The 27,626-nt window shown below is 48.5% G+C and overlaps 2 protein-coding genes across 3 annotated transcripts in view; one reads left to right on the top strand and one right to left on the bottom strand.

Moving 5' to 3' along the window:
• Positions 1-10,455, bottom strand: part of Sema5b (semaphorin 5B) — a 38,597-nt gene extending 28,142 nt beyond the window's left edge. For both annotated transcript variants that reach the window (XM_051191399.1, XM_051191401.1), the window contains exons 1-3: positions 10,269-10,455; positions 5,595-5,694; positions 709-754 (exon numbers count right to left, since the gene is read on the bottom strand). In XM_051191399.1, the coding sequence (XP_051047356.1) occupies positions 709-754; positions 5,595-5,694; positions 10,269-10,422 (300 nt within the window). In that variant the 5' untranslated portion in view covers positions 10,423-10,455. The remainder of the gene's footprint in view (positions 1-708; positions 755-5,594; positions 5,695-10,268) is intronic.
• Dtx3l (deltex E3 ubiquitin ligase 3L) overlaps positions 1-27,626 on the top strand; it is a 795,722-nt gene that overhangs the window by 250,472 nt on the left and 517,624 nt on the right. The window lies entirely within an intron of this gene.

The raw sequence follows: 27,626 nt of genomic DNA, 5'->3' as shown, positions 1-27,626 counted from the left end.
TGTTAAGACAGCTCCTGGACAGGACAGGGAAGCTCTCCCTCCTTGAAGAAGAATGGCTGTCCTTTCTCTATAATGTTCAGCCTCTGCAGAGATGGTTTGGCATCTGTTTCTCAATCTGGGATAACTGTTCTGGATCAAGGAGTCCCATTAAAAAGCCTCTCGGAGCACTTAGGGAATTATGCTTGGGGAGCCTTGCTTGGCAGCAGATAATAAATCAATCACAGTTCATTGAAAATGCCGAGATAGACCAGGATCTCTCAGGCCAAGCTAAGAAGGGAGCCAGAGACACCATTTCCCATGAGGCCCAAACTCTGCACCTCTCCTGCCGACTTGGGTTTTATACTTTCAGTGACTTGCTGACCTCGTTTGTCCTGTAGATCTGCATCCTGGCAAAGCCCTCAGTCCCAGCTGACAGGGGCAGGGAGGGGGGACACCCCAGCCTGGTGCCCTTTCTTCCTTTGCTTGTCAGCTCCTCGACACAATGCATGAAACCTGTCTGAGCCTCCATGTGAGAGAGGTCTGCACCCACTTCCATGTATCCTTCCAGCGCTGGCTTTCATAGCAGGGTTTTAGGTGGAGATCAGGCAAAGAATAGGGGGCTCCTGCAGTTGATCCTAGGGGATGGTTAGGTATCCTGCTACTTGCATAGCCCAGCTCTCATCTTCCAAATACAGAAAAAGCACAGCAAGGAAAGAAAAGCAAATGTACCTGAAGGAGAGAAACATTGGCAAGGCTGAGTCTGAAGAGGTAGTTCCTGTGAAAACAGAACAGAAATCACAAGTCACTCTGACTCTGTGGGTAGGACCCTGGAAGGCAACCCCTAGCCCAGTTCTCAAGGGGTGCATGGACTTAGGGTAAGCCAACCCCGAGAAAGAGCTTCACCTTGGTTAGTCCATTGAACCTTCACCCAGCCTGGCAGTAGCTATAAGAAATTCCATTTTACAGGAGGCAGGATGTGTAATGGCCCAAGTCATGGAGATGGAGTTGGGAGTAACCTACAGACTTCATGCTGTATCTGCTCTTGGCTGACCCAGCAAGGACAGGAAGGAACTGCCTGAATCCACTATTGCATAGAACTAACAGGATGCCACTGTTTTGGACTAAATTCTCATAAGGGGCCTCAGCAGACCAGACTGAAAAATCAAAATGGAGTCATCTATGCTCATGTAGAATGCTCCTCATTACAGAAAAATTGCCCTTCTGAGAAATTAGGAAAAAAGAAGAAGAAGAAGAAGAAGGAGAAGGAGAAGGAGAAGGAGAAGGAGAAGGAGAAGGAGAAGGAGAAGAAGAAGAAGAAGAAGAAGAAGAAGAAGAAGAAGAAGAAGAAGAAGAAGAAGAAGAAGAAGAAGAAGAAGAAGAAGAGCCACATTCCCAGCCAGGCTAGTTTCCATTGCCATGATAGTGACGTGCTCTCCGCCCTAAGTCCTGTGGAGTCCCCTGGAGTTAACGACTGTCTTTTATTTTCTATTTCCCTGTGTACAGGGAAGGTAATTTGGAAGTGACTGGTCTACTTTGTACTGTTTCAACTCCCCCCATCTCCCTTCTCTGTCTATACAGCCAACCTCTTTGGTCACGCCCATCAGATTCTAGAATCAAGATAAAGTCAGTTAATATCTGCAAACTAAATGGCTTTGTTTAGTTTGTGACCTTGGCTTTCCTAACCATGTAGCCTGTTTCTGTTCATTGAAACCTCAAGACCTCTTCTTGCAGGGATGCAGATAAGCCTTACACATAAACCCTGGGGTCCTGTGTGCAGCCTTGTCTCTAGCCAGTGACTCTGGATTTGCCCTTTCCATAGCCTCTCCCTGGACCACTGTCTCCCCAACGCAGTCAATACAGCACTGCCAGCCTCTACATTGCTCTCATGTAACAGCTGGTGGCTCAGAAGCCTCACCTGTGATGATGATGATGATGATGATGATGCCAACATCATCAGGAATTCACCATCGCCACTATCCTGTTGTGCCTGAACTCTGCAGGCAGATGGCCAAGACTTAGGCATTTGGGAGTCACAAGGGTAGTGGGAAGACCCACTGGGTCAGAGTGTCCCATCACAAAGAGTTCAGGCTTTGAGAACAGACCTTGTAGCAGAAAGAGGTAGGCTATCCAGTTCCACTGTTTGCTGGGGCCTAGTGGGCCTCAGTGTCTGTATCTGTAGAATGGAGAACTAGCTCAGGCCTGACTTCTTTATAGTCCCATGGAGACATGTTAAAAGGCTTTGTTAATGGCAAGCAGATGTAACTTGGTTTTTCCAAAGAACCTTCTTTCCCTTTTCTATCTGCTTTTGGCCATCCCTTCTTCAGGTTCCTGAACTTTTTAGGAATAATTAATCTAGGAACTTCTGGCCACCTCAGCTGTACTGAGAAGAAATAAGGACAGACTGGGCCAGAAAGGGAAGGAGGGGCCCTGCTGAAGGAAGGCAGGGGTGGGAACGGGTCAGTTCAGGCTGGGAGATTCCTCTCCATGATTTGGCTGCTGGCCCAGAAGATTCAAGCTGCTTCTCCACTGGCCTAGGGCAGGGTGGCCTTGCCCACGACCTTGGCTCCAAGCCTCTGTTGTCCCTTCCCAGCCCCCTCTCCAGGTCCTTGGCAGAGCTTCCTGGCCTCCAGACTCCTGGCCCAGAGACAGATGGGTTCCAGCTGTGCCTCTGCCCCAGCTGTGTGCCCCAGCTGTGTGCACAGGTAATGCAGGCATCTGCTCACAGCTTTAACCAATTAGGGGAAACATCACATCACTCGATTCATTTTTATCCTATCAAAAAGCATGCATCACAACATCTCAGTCAGCTCTTAGGGGAGTTTGGAGACAAGAGCTGCATCCCACCCAGCTCCTGCTCCCATAGGGAATAAGACAGGCTATAAATGGATGAAAACATTTCTCCAGCCTGAATTCCAGAGGGCCAGGGGTACTGAGGAGAGAGGAGGGACAGTCAGGCAGAGAGGGAGAAAAGCACTCAGAAAAAACTGGAAGTGGAATGTCAGAAAGGGCCCAGGATTCAGGACACTGGCTCTAGGGGCAGAAGGGACCAGTCCAGGATGGAGAGCCTCCCTCTCTATCTCAGGAAGAGCTAGGCTCAAAGGCCCAGGGAAACCGTGCCTCTAGCTACATGGAGGAAACCTGCAGACAGAAAGCATAGCCACCTTTTTCACAGGAGACCCAAAGTGGATCAGGTGGGGCAGTGTGGCCACAGGCAGATGGCAACTTCTTTGTCGCTGTTTCTCCACCTATAGGATGGAAGTATCACAGCATCTGTCCCCAGGGCTGACAGTGAAGCCTGGGTTATTTTCTGCATGCGTGGGTGGTTTACTACACACACTAGATTATCTGTTGTGTGATGTACTGCATGTGTTATCTGATTTATCACACAGATGTCTCATAAAATCCAGCAATCCTAAAACAAACAACGTTTTCCCCAGTGTTCTCTTGAGGTTCAGAGCATAGTCTTGGGATGCTACTCTTTGGGTATAGAAGGTGTATATGTATGTTTCTGGGGTTTTTTTTGTTATATTTATTATATTTTAATTTATTGTGTGTGCATGTGAATTTGTATGGGTATGTTTATGTGGGAGCATGTGAGTGCCGTGGCATGCATGTAGGCCCCGGGGATCAAACTCAGATCATCAGGTTTGGTAGCAAGCTCCTCTATTTGCTGAGCCATCTCGCTAGCCCTATTTGTTTGCTTTTTTTCATTTTTGCACACAAGGCCTCACTATGTAGCCTGGGCTTGTCTTGAAGTCAAGGTGATCCTCCTGCCTCATTCTCCCTAATGCTAGGATTACAGATGTGAGTCGACAGACTCAGCTCAACATCCTGGCTGGTAAAATCTTAGCCAGCATGAATATCAGTTTCTAGATTATATTTCTGATATACATGTATATTATATGATATTGCCCTGGCAGGGCCTGGGAGCAGAGGATGTGAGATCTCTCTGTGCGTGAATGGGCAACCTTCTCAAAAAACAAGTACTATTTTTACTGAGAAAGGAAGCCCATACTCTCATCTGCCTGCATCTGTACAGACCACCTTTCAGAGGATGCCGGGAGTACCTAGAGAGGCCTGTTTGTGTGTATGTGTGTGTGTGGGGGGGGTATGGCTTGGTTCTTACTAAATAGTCTTTTGTAGCTGGCATGTTAAACTGTAACACATACAATGCTGCTATAAACTAATATTTCATTCAGAAAAAATTCAAATGCTTGCAGCCCCAGCATTCCAGCATGCCAGGGAGGCTGGCTATAGAAGAGGGAACTGAGACTCCAAGGTAAAGTTTATCTAGACAAGGACCCAGCTCAACTGACTGCAGACCAGAGCTTTGTAGGTGACTCACCTTTTTCACACAGCAAACAAAAGGGGAGTACCAAAGGGCAGGTATGGCCAGCTCCATAGTGTCCCCTGGAAGTGTCCTTCCCACCTACACAAGCTGAGTCAGAACGGTATGCTTTCAGTTGTCCTAATACAGGCCCATCGCCCTGGAGTCAGGAGGCCTGGGTCCTAGTCCCAAGTGTGAGCCTTCTTGCTGTATAGTTCTGAGTCAGACCATTTCCAAGCTTGAGCACCCATCATGGGAGGCCTCATTGAAACAAGGTCAGGGCCTGTTCCTAGAGTTTCCGACCCAAGAGACTGGGGAAGACTCAAGTATTACCTTTTAGCAAGTTCCCAGGAACTAGAGAGGAAGCTGGCCCAGAGACCCCTGCCTTATCTCTAAGCTTCTTGCTTCCAAAGCTGGCAAGGAATGATTCATGATAGTGAGTTCCTCCAACTCTGCCCAGAAGCCTGGGAGATGGGTTTTGCTTCTAAATTTGGATCTGGACAGTGGGGACAGAGGTGGGTAGGCTACAGAAATGAGGCCCTTTATAGAAGAGGCATGTGGTCTACACCAGCACCCTAGGTGCAGGCAGCCCGTTGGCCAGCAGGGGGCTCCTGGGCACCTCTAACAGGGCCAAGCCTGGCATCAGGGCAGCTGCCCTTGCCCTTAATACCCTTACACTTTTGATGAATGAATTTAACTGAGATGGTGAGGTCTAGGCCCCCTTTCCCATCAACTCTCACAACTTTTCTACATGACAGATAGTCATTAACACAGACAGTGCCTGGCACAGAGGACAGAGATTCAGGAGACCAATGTGTTCACAGTGCACTCATTCCAATAGCACCCCTGCACTGGATGTTTTGGGGTGTTAACTTGACAAAAGCTAGAGTCATCAGAGAGGAAGGAGCCTCAGCTGAGGAAATGCCTTCATGAGCTCCAGCTGTAAGGTATTTTCTCATTTAGTAATCACCGAGGGAGGGTCCAGCCATGATGGGTGGTGCCATCTCTGGGCAGGTGGTCCTGGGTTCTATAAGAAAGGAGGCTGACCAGGCCAGGGGAAGCAAGCCAGTGGGCAGCACCCATCCTTGGATTGCCTCTGTACCAGCTCCTGTCTCCAGGATCCTGCCTGTTTAAGTTCCTGTCCCAGTTTCCTTAGGCGAATCCCCTTCCTCCCCAACTTTCTTTTAGTCAGTGTACCATAGAAGTAATAGAAACCCCAATTAAGACAACCCCCTCTATCCCATTACAAGTGCCCTATTCTCTCCCCCTATCTCCCGTACCCCATTACCTAGCTCCCACGATGAGCTGGTTCCTGGAGGGATCAAGAGCAAGCTGGGAGAAATCCTGGACTCCAGGATAGGTGAAGTTGGAGACCCACGGCTTCAGATCTGGTGAGAGAGACCTTCTGTTACTGTTGGAAGCTTCCAGCTTCGCAGTATCAACCCAGAGAAGATCAGTGACAGCAGGAATGCAGTAGGGTTGAAGCCCCCAGCAGACCTGGGTTTCACCTGCCCACGTCTTCCAGCAGCCAGCCTGTGACCTCAGGGACTAGAACATTATCACCATTGTTGTCTCTGGGGGAGGACTCTACCCCGCACAAAGAAAAACCTGTAATCTCCTTTCTTCCCCCAGACACCCTGAGCAGCCCCCTCAATACACATCCCGTTTGCTCTTCCTGCAGGTTCCAGGCTCTACTCCCCTCTTTTCACCCCAGTGTAAGCCACCATCCTTTTTTTGCCTAGATTGGTGCTGATAGCCTCCTAACTCACCTGCCTCCCGCACCTTTCCTTCTGGTTCGCTTCCCACAGGGCAACTAGAGTGATGTTTCTGCATAGCTATACCAGCCTCAGGTTTAGATCCCTTCCTGGCAACCCCAAATATGTCTCAACCCCTGTTACCTTTGGGTTCTGGCTACACTGACTTCCCAAGCTGACTGCCTGGCATTCATTATTTACCCATTGAACGACCAGTTAACATTTGCTCAAACTCTTCACCCCACCCACGCTAATCTAAAACATCTCATACTTGCCCAATCCATCCCATGGAGCCCACAAATCTCTGTACCCTGTGGTTCCTTTAGTGATACAGGTCTGCCAGCCCCATCTCCACACTTCTAAGACTTTCCTGACTCCACCCAGTAGGATCGAAGTGACCCTACAGGCTCTGCTACCTGACATCATTATTTCACTGTAGTGTGTATTCAGCCTGGCGGTCTGCCTTGGCTCCAGATAAGACCTTGTGGCCAGAATCTCCAGTCCCCACCCTTATAACATTGTTTAAACATGTGAATGAATACTCCTCAACTCCTCCTATAAAAGGATCAGGCTTTCGGAGAAGATAGCATGGAGGTGGGGGTCAGCGTCTACCTCTGTCTTTGAGAGCACTCTTCCTAGTCTAGGCCAAAGCCTTTCATGGGGACTGGAGGCAGGGCAAGAACAGGCCTCATGGGCTAGTTGATGGTTGGAAGCCCACTGACTTTTCCTCAGTCCCCTCCTGGAGACCCACTGCTCCCAGGTTGCCCCATAGTACAGGAACTTCTCTTGCTTGACCCACGCTGGGGGGAGGGGAGGATGCTAATGGGGAAGCCCCACGCTTCTTTCTCCCTACTATGAGCAATTGTCACACAACATCCGAGAGAGAGAGAGAGAGAGAGAGAGATCCAAGGGTTATAAATCATTGCTCATTATCCCTCCACTACAGAGTAAAAACGGCCCTTCATTTCTGCACGACAGGCAAACACTTAATCACTCCCGAGAGAGCCAGAGGTTTTACAAGTTGGATGTTTTTCAGAAAACTGTGATATGCACGATAAAGAGAGAGAGAGAGAGAAGGAAGAAATCCTGCAACAAAATGAAGTGAACCCTTTAAGCCCCAGCAGGTGGCTATGTGTTGGCAAGAATTGTCACACAGTCTCATGGCATCTGGGCAATGAGACAGGTAGAATTTAAAGTCCAAGGGGACTAGTTTTCAGCTCACCCAGGGCCCCAGGAAGTTCTGGTAGAGACTAGATGGAGTGTTCATCTCCCCCAGGAAGACCTCCTTGGTTAGACTGACTCCACATCCTCTTCACCCTCACTGTTTGATTCACTCTGCACAGGTGTGCCTCCCCAGACCAGGTGGCCCCTAACAGTAGCAAACAGGTTGTCCTTTAACTCTCCACTTATCCATGGTGGTCGGGGCATTTCAGGTGCAGGAAGCAGACTAGGAATGACTGCTCTGTCTCAGATACTGCCTGAGGGCTAGTTGAGTCTCCTTTCAGATCTGTCCTCGGTGGGGAGAGGCAAGGAGGAAACAGTCTGGACTTCGATGACAGTAAAGAGGTGAAAGAGGCACCCTCTTTCAGTTGGTGTCCCTCTCCCCCAGCCCTGAAGGAACTCACACCGTCAAGGGGAGGGGGCCATGGCTGGGCACAGTGCCACGATCCCGGGGAGGCCTTGGGAAGACAGCCAGCCTCCTCTTATTAAACAGGCAAAGGGGACCAGAGGGAAGGCTTTAAAACACCAAGCACGTTCTGAGCTCCGAGTACAGCAGAGGCTTTGGACGGTGACTTTAAGAGAAAAATGACATTCTCCATGACGCGCCTGTGATTTTAATTATAGTCAATTCAATTACCCACTTTGTGGATTAACCACCGCCAGTGTTAACTTCAGGCTGGCTTCTCCCTGCCATCTAGAAAGTGCATGCTGTGGCAAATAGAATAATACGCAGGCCAAAGAGAAGCCCAGGTGGGCCTCCTTAAAAGGAACCCACAGGAGGAAATTGAACCGTATAAAACAAAACACTGCCAGTCTGCTTCTGCAACTGTCTGATGCTTGTGGATGCTTGGGGGTTATTCACAGATCTGTCAGGTGTCTGGGGAGAAAAGGCAGCTCAGCTGCAAGGTGGGAGGCCTGTGGCTGCCTCAGACACACAGCACAAGGGCTGGGGTCTTGGAAGTGGTTGGTGCTGAGCTGGATTAAGACAACTTCCCTGGAACAGCTCCTGACCCATGGGACCTACTGTGTGCCTAGCATACTACAAATGTGAGGAGACCCAGGAAACAGAGCTGCTCAAGGCTCAGCTGGGTGGGTGGAACAGAGGCACTGACCTTTGATGAATAATCAGAGATTACTGAGCACCGAAGGAAACATGTGCTTGTCTCTGAGGCCCTAAGGCAACTATTTCATGCCTGGCACCAAGCAAGGTCATTAAAATATGTTGCACCTGCCATGCATGAGTCCCTAGCCCCGGTCCCTAGGAAAACACACATACAAATGCATATAAGCATAGTCATTCAAACACACACACACACACACACACACACACACACACACACACACACACACACACACACACGGAATAATTTTGTGAATGGATTTGACAACCCAAAGCTGTCAGGATAATGGTGATATGGCAGAGTCCCTGATTCTGTAAGAGGGTGGGGTGGATACTCAGGCTCACTCAATTCCCACATAATGGCTAAAATTACTCCTTGGAAACCCAGGAACTCAGAGCCCTTCTCCATTTTTCCTATCCCCACTTCAGCCCTGTGCCCCATACAGACCAGATGACAAGGGAGAGGGGGTCAGCTGGACCCCTAGCATCTGGGCAAAGCCCCTGACAGGAGATGCTGCATTAAGAGCTGTCGCAGGCACCTCCTGGCACAGCAACAGCCCTAGGAATGATGCTTCTTCCGTCCCTGCAGCCTCACTTGATCCTTCCCTTCAGAGCCACCAGGAGCCATCAGAAGTCTGAGCGTGTGTGCACGTTTTGTACACTAAAGACATTGCTAATTTACTATAATCCACTTAAGCCTGCAAAGCCAGGATCCTAGCTCAAACAAGTCAGTGTGGAGAGACAGCTGGAAGTTTTCCTCTCAGAGAAGGGAGCTAGCATGCAGCTGGGAGCCTGTACACCTGGAACACCCCTAGCCTCTCCTCCCATCCACAAACCACCCCTATCCCACCCCTCAAATCCCACCCCAGCCTGGGACTCAGTGACTGATTCTCCACTCTGGTTTCCATACTGCCTCCTCCACATGGAAGGACAGGTCTTGTGATGCTGAGCAACTGATGGCTTTTCAATGGTGGTGACAGCAGGAGACTGACCTTGAGGCCTGGCTCTGACAAGCCCCTGTAGGCCCCCGGCCTGGATTTTTTTGCCCACCCTTCCCCATAAGGGTTAGTACAAGGAGTGGCCAAGCCACTGCTGGTCACTATTAAGAACCAGGGTGTCATCTGGTCTTCAGGTCTCCGTATGAGCTGCCATGTAGGCAGTCCCCAGAGTACGAGTGTGATCAGGGACACTGAGATGACACTCATGGAAGATCATCCAGGCCTTTCCAGGATTTGTGTTTTATTTTTTAGTTATCATCAGATTTAGCTGTCCTAATTTTAGAAATTCTGGAGAACTTATGGACCCCCTGGAATATATCCAGGGATGTGCACATCCAAGATTGGGAAACCCTTTAATAGGACACTCCCACGCTCTCCCTTGACAAGCTGAGGAGTTATGAGTCACCAGGGCCCCTTCTGCTGGGGGTTCCCAGGACTCTAAAGACAGGCATCCCTGCAGCCAGCTTAGAGCAAGAAAGACGTCCCCCAGAGATCTTCTAGGCTCTTCCTCTGGAGTGAGCCATCTCCCTCCTGCCCTCGGAGAAGCCAAGACAAGCCTGAGAACCTCCAGAGTTGAGACCACCAACCAAATCAGAGTCACTTCCAGTGGAGCGTCCATTAACTTTATCATCTATCCAAAGATCCCACTGAAAGACAATAACTGCTCTGGGCTAGGCATGGGTGAAGGGCCTGAGTAATATTATCTAAGTTATCTGGAGAAACCAGAGCTCTCCAACCCACTGCTGCCAAGCCTTAAGACGGCCACCAGAGAAAGGGTCTCAGAGCCTATTAGGAAGGGCTTCAGACAACCTGGAAGACTGTCCTAAGGACTGACCCAAGTCCTTCAGGACAAGGTGGGGCAATCTCACCTTCAAAGGCCACAATTGGGTGCTCCTTCCGGGCACACAGCTGCTGTTCACTGCTGAGCTCACTGGAGATGTCCTGGGAGCTGCAGAGGTGGGACACCAGCAGGGTGAGGCTGGGCAGCAACAGCGAGACAGCCAGGGGTCCTGGGACAACCATGGTGGCCCCTCTGCGCTCTTAGCTCCTGGAGGCAGGCCTGGGGAAAGACCTGAATGAAAAACTCGATCTCATCAGTGCCCCTTCCATCGATGCCCACTCCGCTCTGCTTCCTCGGGTTGTCAACGGCCCCAGGGTTCTTAAAAATAAATTCATATTGTATTTATGTTACTCAGCTCTAATAATGCAAAGTTATAGATCATATCTTGAAAGCTAATTTCCCTTGTAATGGTATTCTGGACAAAATTGACAAATTATAAAGCCTTTTCTATTATGATTCCAAACACTTTAAAATTAGCTTTAATGATAAAGGTGGGATCCATTTACTAAATGGAACTAGGGCAGTGGGCAGTCATGTGTAGAAAGGAAAGCTCAGATTCAAGTTCATTTTTTAAATAATTTTATTTTATGTGCATTGATGTGAAGGTGTCAGGTCCCCTGGAATTGGAGTTACAGACAATTGTGAGCTCCCATGTGGGTGCTGGGGATTGAACCTGGGTCCCCTGGAAGAGCAGGCAGCCCTCCTAACTGCTGAGTCATTTCTCCAGTCCCTCAAGTCTAATTTTGGCCTCATATTTTATGCCAGGAAAATTTCAAATTTAATTCAAGATTTGAATGTTAAGGGTAAAATCATGAAAATACTAGAAGAAAATCTGAACGAATTCATCAGGCCTTGGAGTGAAAAACTACAACAAAATCCAGGCATCAATAAAGAAAATCTTGACAAATTTGATGTCACTCAAAGTGTAAACATTTGAATGAAAGTGTAAACCCCTTGCCACTAAAGATAACATCAAAAGGCAGATGACAAAAGGTAGCCATCTTTTGTGTGGTGCACATCTACAATTCCAGGAGACTGAGGCAAGAGGATTGAAGATTTGTGTTCACTCTGGACCACACGGTGAGATCTTCTAAGGTTCTAAGAGTGGGATGCAGGGATGAGTGGCTCAGTGTGTAAAGTGCTTGGAGACCTGAGCTGGATCCCAAGCCCACCCCCCAAAGAAAAGCCAAGGCCTTGTATTCCTCCTGTTGAGGCAACAGACAGGCAGCTCCCTGGGGCTTGCAGGCTAGCCAACATAATCCACTTGGGAAGTTCTAGGCCAAATGAAACACTCTGAAAAGACAAGGTGGACAGCTCCTAAGAAATGACACCAAGATCTCTGGCCTCTATACACAAGAACCTGAATGGTCATGCATTCACATGAACACACACAAGGCAGATGACAAACTTGAAGAAAAAACTGTGGTTCTGGTAACAGACAAGGAGATGATATTCCTAAATATGCAAACAACTCCTAGGAATTAAGGAGAAAATGACCAATAACCCAGTAGAAAAACGGATAAAGGATATAAATCCAAACAGGGCTTAAAAGCTGATTGACACTCTTTCTCACACTCCCAAAGAAATACAAATTAACACTTAGCCTGGCATAGCAATTCTCCCCTGTCAGCAAAGAGTCAGGCAGCTCTCCCTCCTGAAGAGGCTGTGAGGAAATGATGCATCCTGTTTTATTCTACTGGTGTGTGTCAAATGGCACAGCCCCTCTGGAGGGGAACCTGTTTAAGTCGCAAAAGAGCCTCCATATTTACCCACTGACCACTAACCTAATATGGGATCCTAGGCTTGATGTCCTCAAAGTGAGATAGATCCATGGATCAGCATTGAGTCTCACATAGCAACGTCTCTGTGGTAAGACAGATGCAGACATTTAAAAGTCAGTGTTTAAAATCCCAAATACAATTTGAGTAATTTTTATGGACATTGATTCTAATAATCAAATGTCTGGGAGTGTTGCTCAGTGGTAGAGTTATAGCATTCATGTGCAAGGCCTTGGCTCCCTCCTCAGCACCATAAAACAAAGAAAAGACAAAGTCATTTAGGCTTGTATTTTTCATGTTGCTTTTCAATTCATTTCTCTAGTAATTTACTGTTATTGAATTGTAGGTAAGCATCCATCTGCAACAGATTGTAAATTGAGAAGTCAAACCTGCTCCCTTGCAACATATAGTTGAGAAGTGACAATAGACCACAGAGGCATCTGTATGAGCATAAAGTGAGCTGTGTATAAGATAATTCTCTGTGACAGTCTGAGAAACAACAAAAGGAAAAGAAGGAGAAGAAGAAGCAAATAGCTAGAAGTAGAAGCTGTTTAAACAAGCTACTGTGTGTCTGCAGTGGAGTACTATACAGCTGTAGAAGAGGGTGAAATGAAAGACTGTGAAATGAAATCAAAGAAAGGGAAATGAATTAGGTTGGACCGCTGACCAGGAAGGCAGCAGGTTAGCATCACTTCCCCTGGGCAAAGCTGGGACTCTAGGTGAGGGATCCCAAAGGTGAGAGTTGTAGGAAAGAGGTTCCTGGGCTCCTTCTGCCCTGGGACCTTTGCTCCCAGCCCAGGTAGGATGATATCCTTCCTGCCTATTTGCAGACACAGATAAATGGAGTGCATCCTGGTTGAACTGTGGCCAGGTTGGAGGGAAACAGCACACTGACAGATTCAGGAGGGGCCTGCTGGTAAGGCTCATCCCATACCCCAGGGAGAATTGGCTCCCATAGTCCTTCTAGATCCCCTCACCCTCAGATACACACAGATACAACCTCTTAGCTTCCAGCAGAGACCCTGGGGAAGGAAGATGTTCTCCATCTTTCCTCACACACTCGCATGACATTGTCCTCAGTGCTAGACCAGGTAAGTTTCCAGCTGTGTGCAGGTCAGCACGGTCCCATCTTTGGTTCGTGCTGTACCCATCCCTCAGCACTTGCAACAGGCCACAGGAAGCAAAAATTGTGTGGAGAAGAGGAAAAAAAACAATAACTTAACCCCTCTCTGCCTTGGTTTTCCCAAATTGGGAATTGCTGTGACAATATCAGCGTTACCAGCAATTGTGAGGACTAACGAGTCAGCATTTATTTAAGGCCTGGTGGGAACACAGCTAACAGCAAGCTGTCAACCAGCATGATGAGGGTGTTTTGAGGAGGGATGACACCAGAGAACCCTGTTTGGCCTCTGACACTGTCGTGATACCTTTGGCTGGCACCTCCAAGCCTAGGTCTTCCTCCATACTACCCCTTTTTCCTCCATGTACACAGCAGGCTCTGTAGGGACTCCATCCCGCCTTCCCTTCCTCCGTGTGGGTCTGGCCAAGGTGCAAGGAGAAAGCAGTGTGTGTTCCTGCATCCTCCCTTCCCTCCCTCTCACCCACTCCTGCCACCCAGGCCAGGGCAACCACCCTATTCCTCTGCCTCTGGGCTTCTGAAACATGCTGCCCCCTCCCATCAGAACCAAAGTGGCACCACAACCTTCGCTAAGGGTCACAGGGAGCTGCACAGTGAGTACCCCCTGACCCACCCCCAAGCATCTTCCCACACCTCAGCAAACAGTGGCTTTACTAAGATACCATCTCTGGTGTCACCTGTTTTCAGAGGTGGGGAGATTGACTAATTAAAGATACCCAGTCCACAGTCCAAACACATTTTCTCCCATCAACTCGTAAGGCCATCTAAGACAGCATGGCCAGGCCATCCTCATGCCCCCTTGTTAGGGTCTGACTGTGAAATCTCCCATCTCCATCACTTCTTCCCACCTGACTTATAGACAGTGCTCTGCCAGCCACCTGGAGCCACCTTCAGCTGTTTAGCCCCTTTTGGCCTCATGCTAAGGAGGGTGGTACTGGGAGACAAAGCACCCCCCCCCCATCTCCAGGTCTCTTCCACAGGTCTGAATCTTTTTGTTTCTTTAGTTATTTGTTCTGGGGGTGAAACCCAGGACCCCATGCGTGCTCTGCACCTGCTCTGCCCTGACCTGGCATTTCTGTGTCTCTTGCTTCCTTACCTGTCCAACGGGGAAAGATGAAATCTAGCCCTCAGAACTGTTACAAATGTTACAAAAGTGCCATCCAATGGGCACTTGCTACAAGTTAAGTACTGTTTAAGTGGCAAGTTTTCATAGTAGTGTTATTAGAGGTTATTATTAGAGATGACATTGTTCAAGAGCTTGCTTTCCAGGTCTCAATTAACATTAGATAAACACTATTACCTCTGAAACACAGTTAGGCTTCCTGTGCTTAAAATCCAAAGTTTCCATCGCAGGTAGGAATTTCCACTTCTAATATGCATCTGACCGATGATAAAACCATAGCAGAGATTTTCCAGCAGAGCAAGAGGCATCTAATTTTTCTGCAGGTTGCACAGCACTACGGAAAGCCCTGAGCTTGGAAAGCTGCCAGCTCTAGGCATGGATCTAAATTCATCTCTTGTAAATAAGGGTAAACATGCCTTGCTGTAGAGAGAATGCCTGAAGCACCAAGAACCAGGGCAGATCTCTTATGAAACACTAACACTTTAGAGCAGTGGTTCTCAACCTGTGGGTCCCAACCCCTTTGGGGTTGACAGACCCTTTCACAGGGGTGACATATCAGATATCCTGCATATCAGATATTTACATTATGAGTCATAACAGTAGCAAAGTTAGTGTTGTGAAGTAGTAATGAAAATAATTTATGGTTAAGGTTCACCACAACATGAGGAACTGTATTAAAGGGTTGCTGCATTAGGATGGTTTAGAACCTCTGGTCTAGAGCAATTGGCTAATTGCCATTTATGTACCAGGCATTCCGTTGAGTGTGATGGAACACCTACTATGTGCCAGGCTCTGTATGGTTGGATCATGAGGGTGAGAGAGGCTCACATCATACATGAAGGCCTATTATCTTCATGGAGAAAGGAGTGTGTCCCCCAAAGGCAGAGATAGTGACTGACTATGGCCTGACAGCTAGATGGAGCAGGGGACACAGAAGATGCTCTCTACCCTGTCTCTGGCTGCTTGCTGTACCTGCATGGTGTCCAGGAGAGCAGTGCTCTAGGACTGGGGGAATAGAGGTGCTGCAACATCTCCCTCCTTCTATTTGGGGGAAAACCCTGAGCCAGGAAGAAAGCATTTCCCCAGATTCTGGCCAGAGTCTCTCTTGCCTTTGCTCACACGGCTGCCCCAGTTTCCCATGGATGCTCTCTATTGGGTCATTCTGATGGTACCTGGAGGTAAGTAGAGGCCTGAGTATATGAGAGAGAACACCACCCATACAGGCACCCACTTCTCCAGGACTCAGGCAGTGCCTGTGTGCCTGGCACACACCATGGAAAGATGAGCTGTGACAGCGGAGAAGTGGGCTCTCACAGACAGAGTGAAGAACAAGGGACAGACAGACAGCCATGGTCAGAGCACAATTAGCTGGACCTCTGCCCTTAGCATAGGGTGAAGGAGGGGAGGGTAAAGGACAGAGAGTGCATTTCCACTAGGGCTCCCACAGAGCCCAGATGGAACTAGTAGATATTTTCTGCCTTTCTCAGCTTGCTGGAATCAACTACCTGGACCATCAATTCTTTCCTGGTTCCATTGGGAATGAGGAGGAAAAGGGGTTCCAACCATCTTCCACCATTTACATAGGTGGCCAGAGCATGGGTAGACGGTCAGCATGCAGCAGCAGCTTGGGATGTCCATGAGGCACAAGTCACCCTGGGAAACTCAAAGTAAGAGATGCTGCATACCCAACATGGAAGGTTGAGCTCAATAAGGCCTGGAAGAGCACAAGGTGGAGTGCCCCAGTCACCAGAAGCCAAGGAGACACCCTCAGAGAGGGACAGTGCAGGCCAAGACTTGAGTCTAGACATCCTCAGATAACCCACAGAGGCTGGAGACATGGACAGAGGGATAGGAATCGGGAAAGGAAGTCAGAGGCTGCTCATGACGGTCCTTGAGGGTTATCCTAAATCTCCAGGAGACTCAGGTGCTCCCAGGAAAATGCAGTGGCTGGGGACAAAGCAAGCATATGGTTGTGTTGGCACCAGTGGATAAGGGACAGCATTGGAGTAGGCCGTTTTCACTCTGAGGAATGGAATTGGCACCTCCCACCCCTAGTGAGTCCAAGCCCATACCTGGAGGACTGCTGAATCTCGAGGGCCCCCAAACCCACCAGAGACAAGGAAAATGAAGCCGGAGGCCTTGACAGCCACAGAGCTGCCCCTAAACAGTAGTATTGGGACCCCCCCCCCAAATGGCTACTGATAAGGAGGGCTTCCCAGACCAAGCAAGGATTTTTTTTTTCCATCAAAAAGGGTGGGTGTGAGGAAGGAATCAAAGAAAAAAAACAATTGCCCACCCAAAAGATAAAGGCTTAAATAAAAATGGCTGGAGCACACCGACCATGTTCCGGCATGGTGCCCCACTCCTGTCTTGCAAGATCTCCTGGCAACTTTGTAAGAAAGCTGCAAGATGCCCATTGTCCAACTGACTGGGGGAAAAGAACTTATCAAGGCCGAGGAACCCGCCCAAGGTCCCATGACTATTCACAATGGAGCTGGGATGTCCTGGTCAGCCTGCCTCCAGGACACACAGGCCCAGGCCTGTGGGCACACTCTGCAGCCCGGTTCCACGTGCTCTCAGAAGCCTGCCCAGTCTAATTTGGTTTCCTGAGTCGGCTTTTTTTTTTTTTTCCAAGGAGAGCACTTTCTAGCTATAAATTATTAAGCTGATTCCTGCTACAAATCAGCCTCCTGCGAGTTTGGGCTGCAGGAGCCCATTTGTCCAGGTCCTGGGCATCGGTGAAGGAACAAATGCCAGGGCTTCCAGATGGACAAGGCAAAGTGCAGATCCCCAGCCAGTGCTGTCAGCCACCTGCATGCCTCCCCCAGCCCTGCATGCCTCCCCCAGCCCAGGCCCCAAGCCAGGGGCCGAGCTAAGGGATCAGCTAAGGAGATGCTTGCCCACCTCAGCTCCACTAAGACCTGTTGGGAAAGACCTCAGGCCCATCCTCCATATCCACCCTTTCCTCTCTGCTGCCATTCAAAATCTCCTCTTGGCTGCCAGCCAGAGAAAGGAGGAGAAAAAGAGAAGGAAATGAAAAAAGGAAATGGTGGGGGGGGGTTGGGGGATAGGAGTAAGAGCAGGAAAGACTGTCCCCTGCCCTGTGGTTTGGCAGCAGGCAAAGGTGTGAGGTTGCCCCCCCACTCCCACACCCTGTCCAGGCCACCAAATGCCCAGCTGTGGGCTTCGCTGCCAGATCTGAAGCATTTTTCCACCCACACATCACTCACCACTTGGGGGGCCCAAACTCATACAAAGGTAACATTGGGATGCAGATTCCATCCATTGCTCTGAATAGAACAGATTGGATACGGATTTTCTCCTTTCTTCCCAATTGGACGCTCAGGGCCACTAGGGCCCAGAGGGAAGGCTGGGCCCAGATAGGGGGAGAACAGCTGCTGAGGGCTGGGAGGGCCCACACCATTTTTCTGCTCTGAAACCGGGAAGTGAGGGTATGGGGGGCATCCCCTCCTCACCCCAAACATTCCGGAAGGCAAGCTCCTTTACTGGCCTGAGTAGACCCTTTGCATTCAGCAGTATAGGGAACTGGAAGGTAGTCTGCATTTCCCCCACAGGGTCTTAGAAACCTCCAAGTTGTCTGTTTGTCCCATTTGAATTTAGAAGTCATCCACTCTGTCCTACCCACACCTTCCAACGGTGATTAAACACTCCAAGGGAAAGGAACGGTGTTTACAGTGCTTGATAAGTGAAACTCTTGCAGATCATTGACTTCAACACCTCTCTTTGGGTATGCGGAAACTGAGGCCTTGGAGGGCATATCCAGCTCAAGATTGGAGAGGGAGCTAGTGGCAGAGGCAAGACTCAAATAAGTCACCACTACACAGTGTTATATACCCATGTTCTCGATGACATGTCATTTAATCCACATAACAACTTTATGGGTCAGGCAGATGTTTATTCCCATTGCCTGGATAAGGAAATTGAGGCACAGGTGAGTAATTTGGAATGGTCAAACCAGGAGAAAGTGGACTCAAATCCAGGCGGTCAGGCTTTCCAGCTGGCCCTCAGCACACAGCACAGGCATTTGACTGAGCCTTGTGAGCCCAGGCCACTCCAGGGGTACCTGCCTCGACATCATCTGAAGTCTAATGGAGGCTGGACTTCCTCCTCCGAATGAGTCAGCTACAGGTCAGATCTGAAAACAAGAGCCTGCAGAAGGTGGCTCTTCACTGAGCCATCTCAGAGGGGGAAGCATGTTTGTTTCTTTGTTTTGAGACAGACTCACATAGCCGAGGCTGTTCTTTAACTTGCTACGTAGCCAAGGATGACCTAGAATTCCTTCCAAGCACTAGGGTTGCAGGCATGTCCCACCACACTGCAAGTGCGACCATCTTGAGTAAGCCCCGTGGGGAAAGCCAAGCAGGTGGATGAAGGTGGACCAAATGCACAGTCAGACCGAGAAGGTCATGGGTCAGGGCACCTCATGGGGCTACAGCATGGCTTAAAGGAATCAGGTGGAGAGAGGGTTGGTTTTGTGCCTTGCACAGATCAGTATCACAAATGGGGGGGGGGTGATGATGGCACTGTGACAATATGATGCTGAGTAGGGTTTTATTTCCTGGTCCCCTAATAGCCCGTAATATTTCATTGTTTTTGCAAGGAAAAAGAAAACAAAGGAGGCTTGCCTACTTTAATTACTGGAATTAAATGCTAAGGACATTGCCAAACACACATCCTGCTTATCTACTCATTAGAGCAGCCGCCTGTCCCCTCCCCATGGGCAAGCGCCCTCTGTGAAAACATTTTGCTGTCAGATGTTCTGAGGCTGAAGAAAATGGAAACTGCATTTGAAAAGATGTCCACAGCTCAAAACCAGATTCAAATCCAGCAGAAAGCCTGGACTTGGCTGGGTTCTCCAGCCCAGATTCATCTGTTGAACACAGACACAGTGCACAGGGCCCACTCCTGCTCCGCCTCCATGGCCAAAGAGCTGCTTCTGTCATTGAAAGAACTCCAAAAGAGAGGTGTGGTGATAGCACTACAGTGGGGTTGCCGACGAACTCCACCCTTACCTGTGGTTGTGGTTGAGATGAGTTGGTAGGCAGGTTTAGCGATCGGTCCCATTCTTTCTTCTAAGTCAGAGGTTCTCAACCTCCTCAACACTGCAACCCTTTACTACAGTTCTTCATGTGGTGGTGACCCCCAACCATAAAATTATTTCATTGCTACTTCATAACTGTAATATGCTGCTGTCATGAATCACAATGTAAATATCTGATATGCAAGATACCGGACATGAGAACTGTTGTTCTAAGTACTAAATACAGAATTATCATATGAGCAAGCAAGTCCACTTTTGGGTATCTCCCGGGAGAGTTGAAAGCAGGATTAGAGGTATTTGTAGACCTTGGGTGTACATCTATATCTGTCTGTCTGTCTGTCTGTGGCAACATGTTCAGAGAAGCATTATTCACAGTGACCAAAGTGGAAAAGCAGCTGGAGTGTCCAAGAGCAGATAGATGAATGGACAGAAAAAGTGTGATTGATGCAAACAGTGGTATAGTCTTCAGCCTTAGCAAGAAAGGAAGTGCTGAATGAAACATGTTAACATGAATGAGGCTTGAGACGTGATGCTAAGTGAGATACGCTGAGACAAAACGATACCGCATGATTCATGGAGGCAGAATGGCTGCTGAGGGCTGACAGAAAAGTAGAACTACTGTGGCGTATGTAAGTGGAGAGTTTGTTTGTCTTGCAAGAAGGAAAGTGTTCTGGAGATGGACAGTAGTGAGGGCGGTAACACAACAATGTAAGTGGCATTCATACCATGGAGCCCTAGGCTTAAAATGGTTAAGATGTTTTATATATGTCACTATTTGTTATTTATTTACTTAAGGTTTTTGGAACTCACTCTGTAGCCCAGGCTGGCCTTGAACTCACAGACATTGCCTTCCTCTGCCTCCCTAGTGCTGGGATCAAAGGCGTTCGCCACCACTGCCCAGTATTACTACAATTTCTTAAAAATATCGGTTCCTGGTGTTGGAGAGATGGCTCAGTAGTTAAAAGCACTGGTTGCTCTTCCAGAGGACCCGGGTTCAATTTCCAGCACCTACCTGTCAGTTTACAACCATCTACAGTTCAAGGGCATCTGATGTCTTTTCTGGCCTCCATGGACACCAGGCATGCTCAGATACCATGCAGGCAAAATACCCATACACATGAAATAAAATAATATTTTTAAATAAAAAATTGTGCTTCCTAAAGTATGCTGGCCTGAGGTTCCTGGAGGTGTGTAGATGACTCCCCTCTGGATAGTAGGCTCTTTTCTCTGCTCACCCCTCAGCCTGGCGCCTACTGTCCATCCCTCTTCCTCTCCTGGCGCACACTCACCCCTGGCTCAATGAAGCTAGTCCCTGGGATGCCATCACAATTTAGCCATCTGTCCGGGACAATGGGAGATGGAGTGAAGCCCAGAAGCAAAGGCAGGGGAGAATGCTAAGTAAGTCCATCCCTACCATGGCCATGATAGGAGATCAACTGCCCAGTGGATCCCTTTTCTGTTGCTGCTGTGACAAAACATCACAGAATTAGTAACTTAGTATCTTGTGTGTTATGGGTTAGAGTCCATCTTGGGTCCCACAGGGCTTAAATCCAGCTGTAACCTGATCTGGAGGCTGGAGTGAAGGGAGGAATCTACTTACAGGCCTTTCCCAGCTCCAAGTAGCTACCCACTCTCCAGCTTGGAAGCCAGAAGCTTCACATCTTGCTACCCACTCCCCACTGTTACTACTCCCCTGAGTCATAGCCTGGAAAGGCCGTCTCCTTCCAAGGAGTCCTGTGAGTCTTCCTGGGCCGCCCAGGGAGTCGCAGAAGACTCCTCACCACCAAGCCTCAATTGAATCACTCTGTTAAGTCCGGTTTGCTAGGTAAGATGATATCCCATTGGTTCCTGAGATCAAGTCAGAGACCCCTTGATGGCTATTAATCTGCCTGCCACACCCACCACAGCCATCACATTCCTGGTACCCAGAGAGCCATCTGTCCTGACTTCTAGGACAGAGGAGGAGTTGCCAGTAAATGCCACTGGTAAGCCAGAGCCTCTCAGTGTCAGAAAGGAAAGTGCCACTGTGGAGGGAACAACTGGGGGCCATGAGTATGCAGCAAAGAAGGAGAGAAGGGACTAGAAATGCAGAAGCGACAGGGTGACTATGCCCGTCCGTGAGGAAGGAGATATCCACAAGATACAAACAAGAAGCTAAGGAAGTGGCAGCATAGGTGACAGGCATTGTCACAGAACATTCATAAACACTGGCACAAGAGTTACAGAAAGGGTGACTGTTATCCGCTTCCCAAAGGGACTTGCCCGTATTCTTAAAATAGGACTTACACCCGCTTTCTCAGTAACACGTACAGGGATGCTTGTAAATCTATGGAAATGAAGTGAGACCAGGAACATCTGCCGATTGCCTTCTGTGCTGCTGGTGACACCAGCCGATGGGAAGACAGGCCCAAACTCCTCCACCCCGTGCGCATCCACTGAAGCCATGCTGTTTAACCCTCATGGCCAGCCCACCCTCACTTGACACCCTTAAAACTACTACAGGGAAGCGTCAAGTCCAGGGCTGGCCTGGGGACATCTTGGTCCTGAAGCTCTGCCTGTTTGGCCTCTCCACAGAAAGGAAAGATTTTCAGAGATGGTCAGGAACTGCAGCTGCACCCTTCTCAGAGACTCATGGAGGCTGGACAGAGAACACTCGGCCATTGTTACCTTCTGGGCCATTTCAGCCGCTGCATCAATGCTTCTGCTGGGAGCAAAAGCCTTTGGTTTCACACTTATCAGTGATAAGGCCTCTGGGAGACGAAAAGGCACCAAGACATGGTGGCTGATTTTCTGTCTCATGGACAGCCAGTCCTAATGCCTCTCAAGGTTGGAGTCTGAATTCCCTCATCCATCACTATGGCTGCTCCTGGGTGGTCGCAGTCCCTCCCCAAAGGGCATCAGTTCCCTAAGCCTCCAGGCCCTCTCTTCTGGGCTGTCAACCATAGGAACATCTCTCTCTTTCACTATTAACCAGTACCTCTATCTTTCTCTTTCACCAGCTCCTACCTTGCTGGTGTCCCCAGCAGATGGACTGTTCTCCAACCCTTCCAGGCATCTTACTTCACATCCTAGCATCCTTAGTTTCCCCTCTCGGATCCATCGTCAAGTCAAGTCTAGGTCTTGAACTTTGGTAGCAGATTCCACCCCAGATGTTTGCAGGTCTAGGATGGGACAGATAGCTACCTTCCAGCCCCTTTCTTTCAGCTGCTTGTTGCCTTGAGGATGCTGGCCCAGATCTACCCATTTTTAAAGAAAATCTACACATCTGGATGTATGTTCAGTTCCCTTGTGTTTAAATGATGGCAACCACTTTTTTTTTTTTTTTTCATGCTTACATTTGCAAACAAAACGTGTCTGTCACCTCTGGGCTTTTCTTCTCTGTCTCTCAGATATACCAGTATGTCTGACATTTCTCTCCTGGTCTGATAGTTCTCTGCTGTCCTCAGGTCTCACCGAGCAGCATGAGCTCTTCAGCTCTAGACTCAGCTTTAGACTCTGACTCCAGAGGTGGTCAGAGTCATGAGGGTGAGCAAGCCAGAGGGAAGAAGGCTGGTGCCACTCAAGGTGACAGAGCCATTAATTAACTGAGTTAAACATCTGGTGTTTAATTAACACCCTCTCTGCCTTCAATCACTTTCCCTTTAACTTTCCCAGAGGGTCTCTGTGGTGGATGAAGTTGAACAAAAAACAGGAATGCAAGCTCCTGGCTGAGTTGGAGAGGGAACCAGAGAGGCTTGGGTTAGACCCCCAGTATCGAAAGCCAGAGGGCAGTCTCGAAGCTCTGTAGCTTGTGGTAATAAATGAGGGAGATGCAGGCTTATGTTCCAGCAGGAAGGTCCACACTGCTCAGAGTCTCACACACAGTGACTCAGAAAAGACCTTCCTTGAAATATAGCAGTCCCCAGATGGCCTGGATAGGACCTGGGGGCATAAACTTGGTGTGTAGGATTGAATGTGAAGTCCATGACTCTCTAGTGGCTAGTGAAAAGCTAAATGTAAATCCTATGTTCAGTACACACCAGAACGGCTGGAGAATTGGCTCAGCAGTTAAGAGCATGCAGAGGACCACGTTTTGTTCCTAGCACCCACGTCAGGTGGCCCACAACATCTGATGTTTCTGGCCTCCTAGGGCATCTGATATCCCATGAATTTGTACACACACACACACACACACCTATCAAAAACAAACAAACAAACAAACAAACACACAGTCAACCTCATTACTCTGGCCTGATCTTTAGTCCCCATCCCCCAACACCTCGAGCTCTCCATTGCACAGAACAGTGGTATTCCTAGCCCAGATGAGATGCTTGCCTTTCAGTGAGGGGAATGCATATAATCAGGGGAGCCTAAGCAGATCCTGGGGAAATACTGAACTTCTTAAGAGGAAAAAGATAGTGGGCATCAACATCTTTCCTGCCTCTACCCTCTGTCTACTATGTGAATGTGATGGCTCCAGCCACAGTACCCAGGGTTTAATGGGGACAATGCGGGAAAAACTGAGGGAGTAACAGAACATTCTGATACTGATGAGCCACTGAGCAAAGACCTGAACCTCTTTAGCAAAGGCCTGAACCTCTTGTAAAGCGATTTTTAAATCCCTATATTTAAAGTTATTGTGGGTGTTTTTCCATTAGTGGAAGCCCAAAGCATTCCTAAGTGGTACACTCCCTCCTCTAAAACCTCTTCTCTCCAAGAAGATAAGAGAACATCATTTATTAAGGGTGAAGTCACCAGTAGACATCTTATATCCTTACCCTGGACTGCCTAAGCTGTGGGTTTAGGAACTAGAGCAGACATCAATGAGGGCCATGTCTTCCTCAGATGGGAATTCTGATGTGCCCTCTCCTCTCTGTCTCCCAAGGCAAAGTACACAGCCTGCCCTGCAGTGGGAGTTCAGCCAACGTGGATTTTTCTGTAAATGAATTCATGAATGGATGGATGTACCACTTCTTGGCACCACAGCCCCAATCAGAACCAGCTGGCAAAAAGGGCTCTAGCAGCTAGCCCATCACCAGCTCAATCAAGACCCATTCTTCCAAGGCCAACCCAGACCGTCTTCCCTGCAGAAGTCCACACAGCCTGCTTAGTCCCAAAGGTGCTCATCTACCTTTCTAACTGGCACTTAATTAGACCTCCCCACTTGCTCTAAATCTGGCTCCCTGGTTGAATTCCCAGACCATTGAGATAGATACCACCATTCTTTTTAATCTCCCAGAACCAGCACTGAAGACAAATGAGAAATATTTTCATTTGAGATTCACATTTAGGACAAATGCTAAGAGACAGATGACAGAGTAGCTCCCCTAGATATAGTAACCCCTCAGATGTCAGGAGTACTGTCTAAAAGTTTACTACTAGCCATGGGTTGCTTTGACTAGGTGAATTGCCTCAGCAAACAACCACTATGAGCAACCATTTTGAACAGGGAAAGTCACAATAAACTAATTCATGTACCATTATGAGACTCAAGTCAGCATGAAAGTTCAATTAAGGATGTTTATTATAATAAGATAATACAACCAAAGTGTTTAAACATGATTTGTGTTGGAAGATTTATCTCAGCAATTATTCACTTTTGAGTATGACCCTGTAGACTGCCTGGTGATGAAAAAATTTAATATTTCTCCCTCCCAGTCACCTCACTAGTGACCTTTAAACCACTCTCAGATGTGTAAGAGAGGCTGGTATTGAGTCAGTCTAGCTCCCATCCCTGGCCCATCCTATCGCCACGCAGCCTTCCTGTACTCTTGACCTTCTCAATTCCTTCTCTCCAAGTAAGCTGCAGATCTCTCCAGGGTGTAGACACATTTCTCCAGAAAGCTGCCAATGAAAAATCAATTGGTCTCCAAGGTACCAGATCACCCAAACAAGCCCCAGCAACATTAAGGTTGATAGACTCATACGTATGAACACAGAAAGAGCCTCAGGAGGGGATGCAATGGCCCCCTTTACAGTTACTTTGGCTTCTTCATCTGTGCCTTTCTCTTCTCGTTATAACCCTGGTCATTGTGGTCTGCTCTATTCTCCTCTAAACCATTTACATAGCTGGAAAGACTCAGGCCCAGGGCCCATTTTTCAGGGTTTCATTGCCCCAGGAATGTTGAACCTGGGTCAGAAAAGGGAAGGTGGTCCCATCCCTAGCAGTGGGATGTGATAAGAGAGCCCCACCCTGACTGCTGTGCCTCTTTTATTAGAAAATGGAATTCGAAGCCATCAGCTATTATGAAGCCCATCCCAACTCCTGACACGGTTGGAAATGCATTCCTTGGTAAGAATGGGCATGGGCACCAGTTCAGTTCTGATCTCCCCACTGTATGTATCTCCCTACAAGATGTGGGGATGATCTGAGGTCATTCTGTCCTTCCTTCAGGCAACACAGCTCTGACTTCTATCCAAGGTAGCTGGATTGAGGAAGAGAAGGACCACCTCACTGCAGCCGCACTTTGGTGACCTGAGTGCCATACACGGCACCCACCACTCTCAGAGCAGCTGTGCATGTTTCTCTGCTGCTGGAATGTTTATGAAGGACCCTGATGCATGCTATGTGTCTTCATGGGTCTTTGAAACCACTGTGTGTGTGTGTGTGTGTGTCTGTGTGTGTCTGTTACTTGGAATGACCCTAGGACCTTACATATGCTAAGTAATTGCTCTTGACTCTGAGCTACACCCAAAAGTTTGTATTTCCTTAACTTTCTATTTTGAGACAGGGTCTCACAAAGTTGCACAGACTGACCTTGGTATTGTAATCCTATCTTTTCAATCTTCCAAGAAGCTGGGATTATATGTTCTCAGGGGAACCATTCTTTTGATCATTCTATGACCTTCTGGTCAAAACTAATGCTTATATTTAATTCCATTTTTCCCTCACCAGTGATCCTTGACTCACCATATCCCAGACACTAGGTCCTCTGACAAAAACACACAGTTTGTGCCCCCTAATAATTATAATCACATCTAGGTTTTATTGTGTCCTTTGTTCTGTGGAAGATAATATGGTAATTGGTCTATAAATGGGATCTCCTTTTCTTCTCTCCATATGCCTGGATTTTTCTAGCCAGGTGGTAGTGGACCATGCCTTTAATCCCAGCACTTGGGAGGTGGAGGGAGGCAGATCTCTGAGTTTGAGGCAAGCCTGGTCTACAGAGAGAGTTCCAGGACAGTCAGGTCAACACAGAGAAACCCTGTCTCCAATCCAAATAAATGAATAAATAGTTGTTTTTGTTTGTGTATGTGTGGTTTTCAATATGAGGAAACTGAAGCTCAGAGCAGCTGGGTAGCTTGCCAGGGGTCACACTGGCAGTGACGAAGCAAGCCTTTGTTGGACACACAGGACCAGGCTCTTATCTAGTCTGCTTTCCACTTGTTTTCAGGGAGGTTTTTTAACAGGACTTCCCTGGGGAGTGGAGGCAAGGAAGGCCAGGGTGCTTTCCAGCCTAGAAGACTGAAGAGCTGCTTGTTTCTCAGGTGTCTTCCTCCCTCTGGGATCCCAAGCTAAGTCCAGCTAAGCTCCACTCTCCACACAGAGTCCTGTACCCATGTTCTATCCCATGCTGGCATCAAGACCACGTTCTTTACCTGGTTAGATTTTCTGCTCCTGCCAGGGCCTTTGATCAGGTTCCTCTATTCTAGCTTCAACAAGACCACAGGAGCTTCCACCCCAGTCATCACAGTCCCCAGGTCTTTCTGAGTTCCCAGCATCCTGCTGAGTGGCTCTCTACTGTGAGCTCTGAAGTCCTCAGCCCCTTCTGTTCCTCTACCATTGCCAGCACAGGGAACAGCACTGCTCATTAGCTGTGCCAGTGGCGGGGGTGGCCAGGATCAGTGATGCAGATAATCCGAGGGAGGCAATGGGAATGTAAAAAATCATCTCTGTTTGTCTAGGGTGGGTATTTTTGGACTTACAGTTGAATGTGGGTGTGTGTGTGATGGGCTGGGATTTCACAACACTTCAAACAAAATACTGAAGGGACACTTCAGGACCTGATTGTTGGAAGCTGTCCACTTTGTTCCTATTTCCTGTGGATCTGTGTCGGGACCAGCAGACACAGAGCTGTTCCTTCCTTAGGGATGCATCACCTGGGGCCCTGACCTTGATTGCAGGTTGTAGGTACAGATGCCCAGAGTGACAAGAGGGCCAGTGAGCAAGGCCAGCTGGTGGAACCCAGAGCAGGGACAGGGCAATAATTGTGTGCTTCTTCAGGAGGCATGGCAGCCCCTGAGACAGCTGCTCCTCTGCTCCAGCTGATGACAGAGGCCAGCAAAACACATCTGTAGAGGATTTG

Source organism: Phodopus roborovskii, unplaced genomic scaffold, assembly GCF_943737965.1.
Source record: "Phodopus roborovskii unplaced genomic scaffold, PHOROB, whole genome shotgun sequence".
Lineage (NCBI taxonomy): Eukaryota > Metazoa > Chordata > Mammalia > Rodentia > Cricetidae > Phodopus > Phodopus roborovskii.
This window is presented reverse-complemented; position numbering and strand designations above follow the sequence as displayed.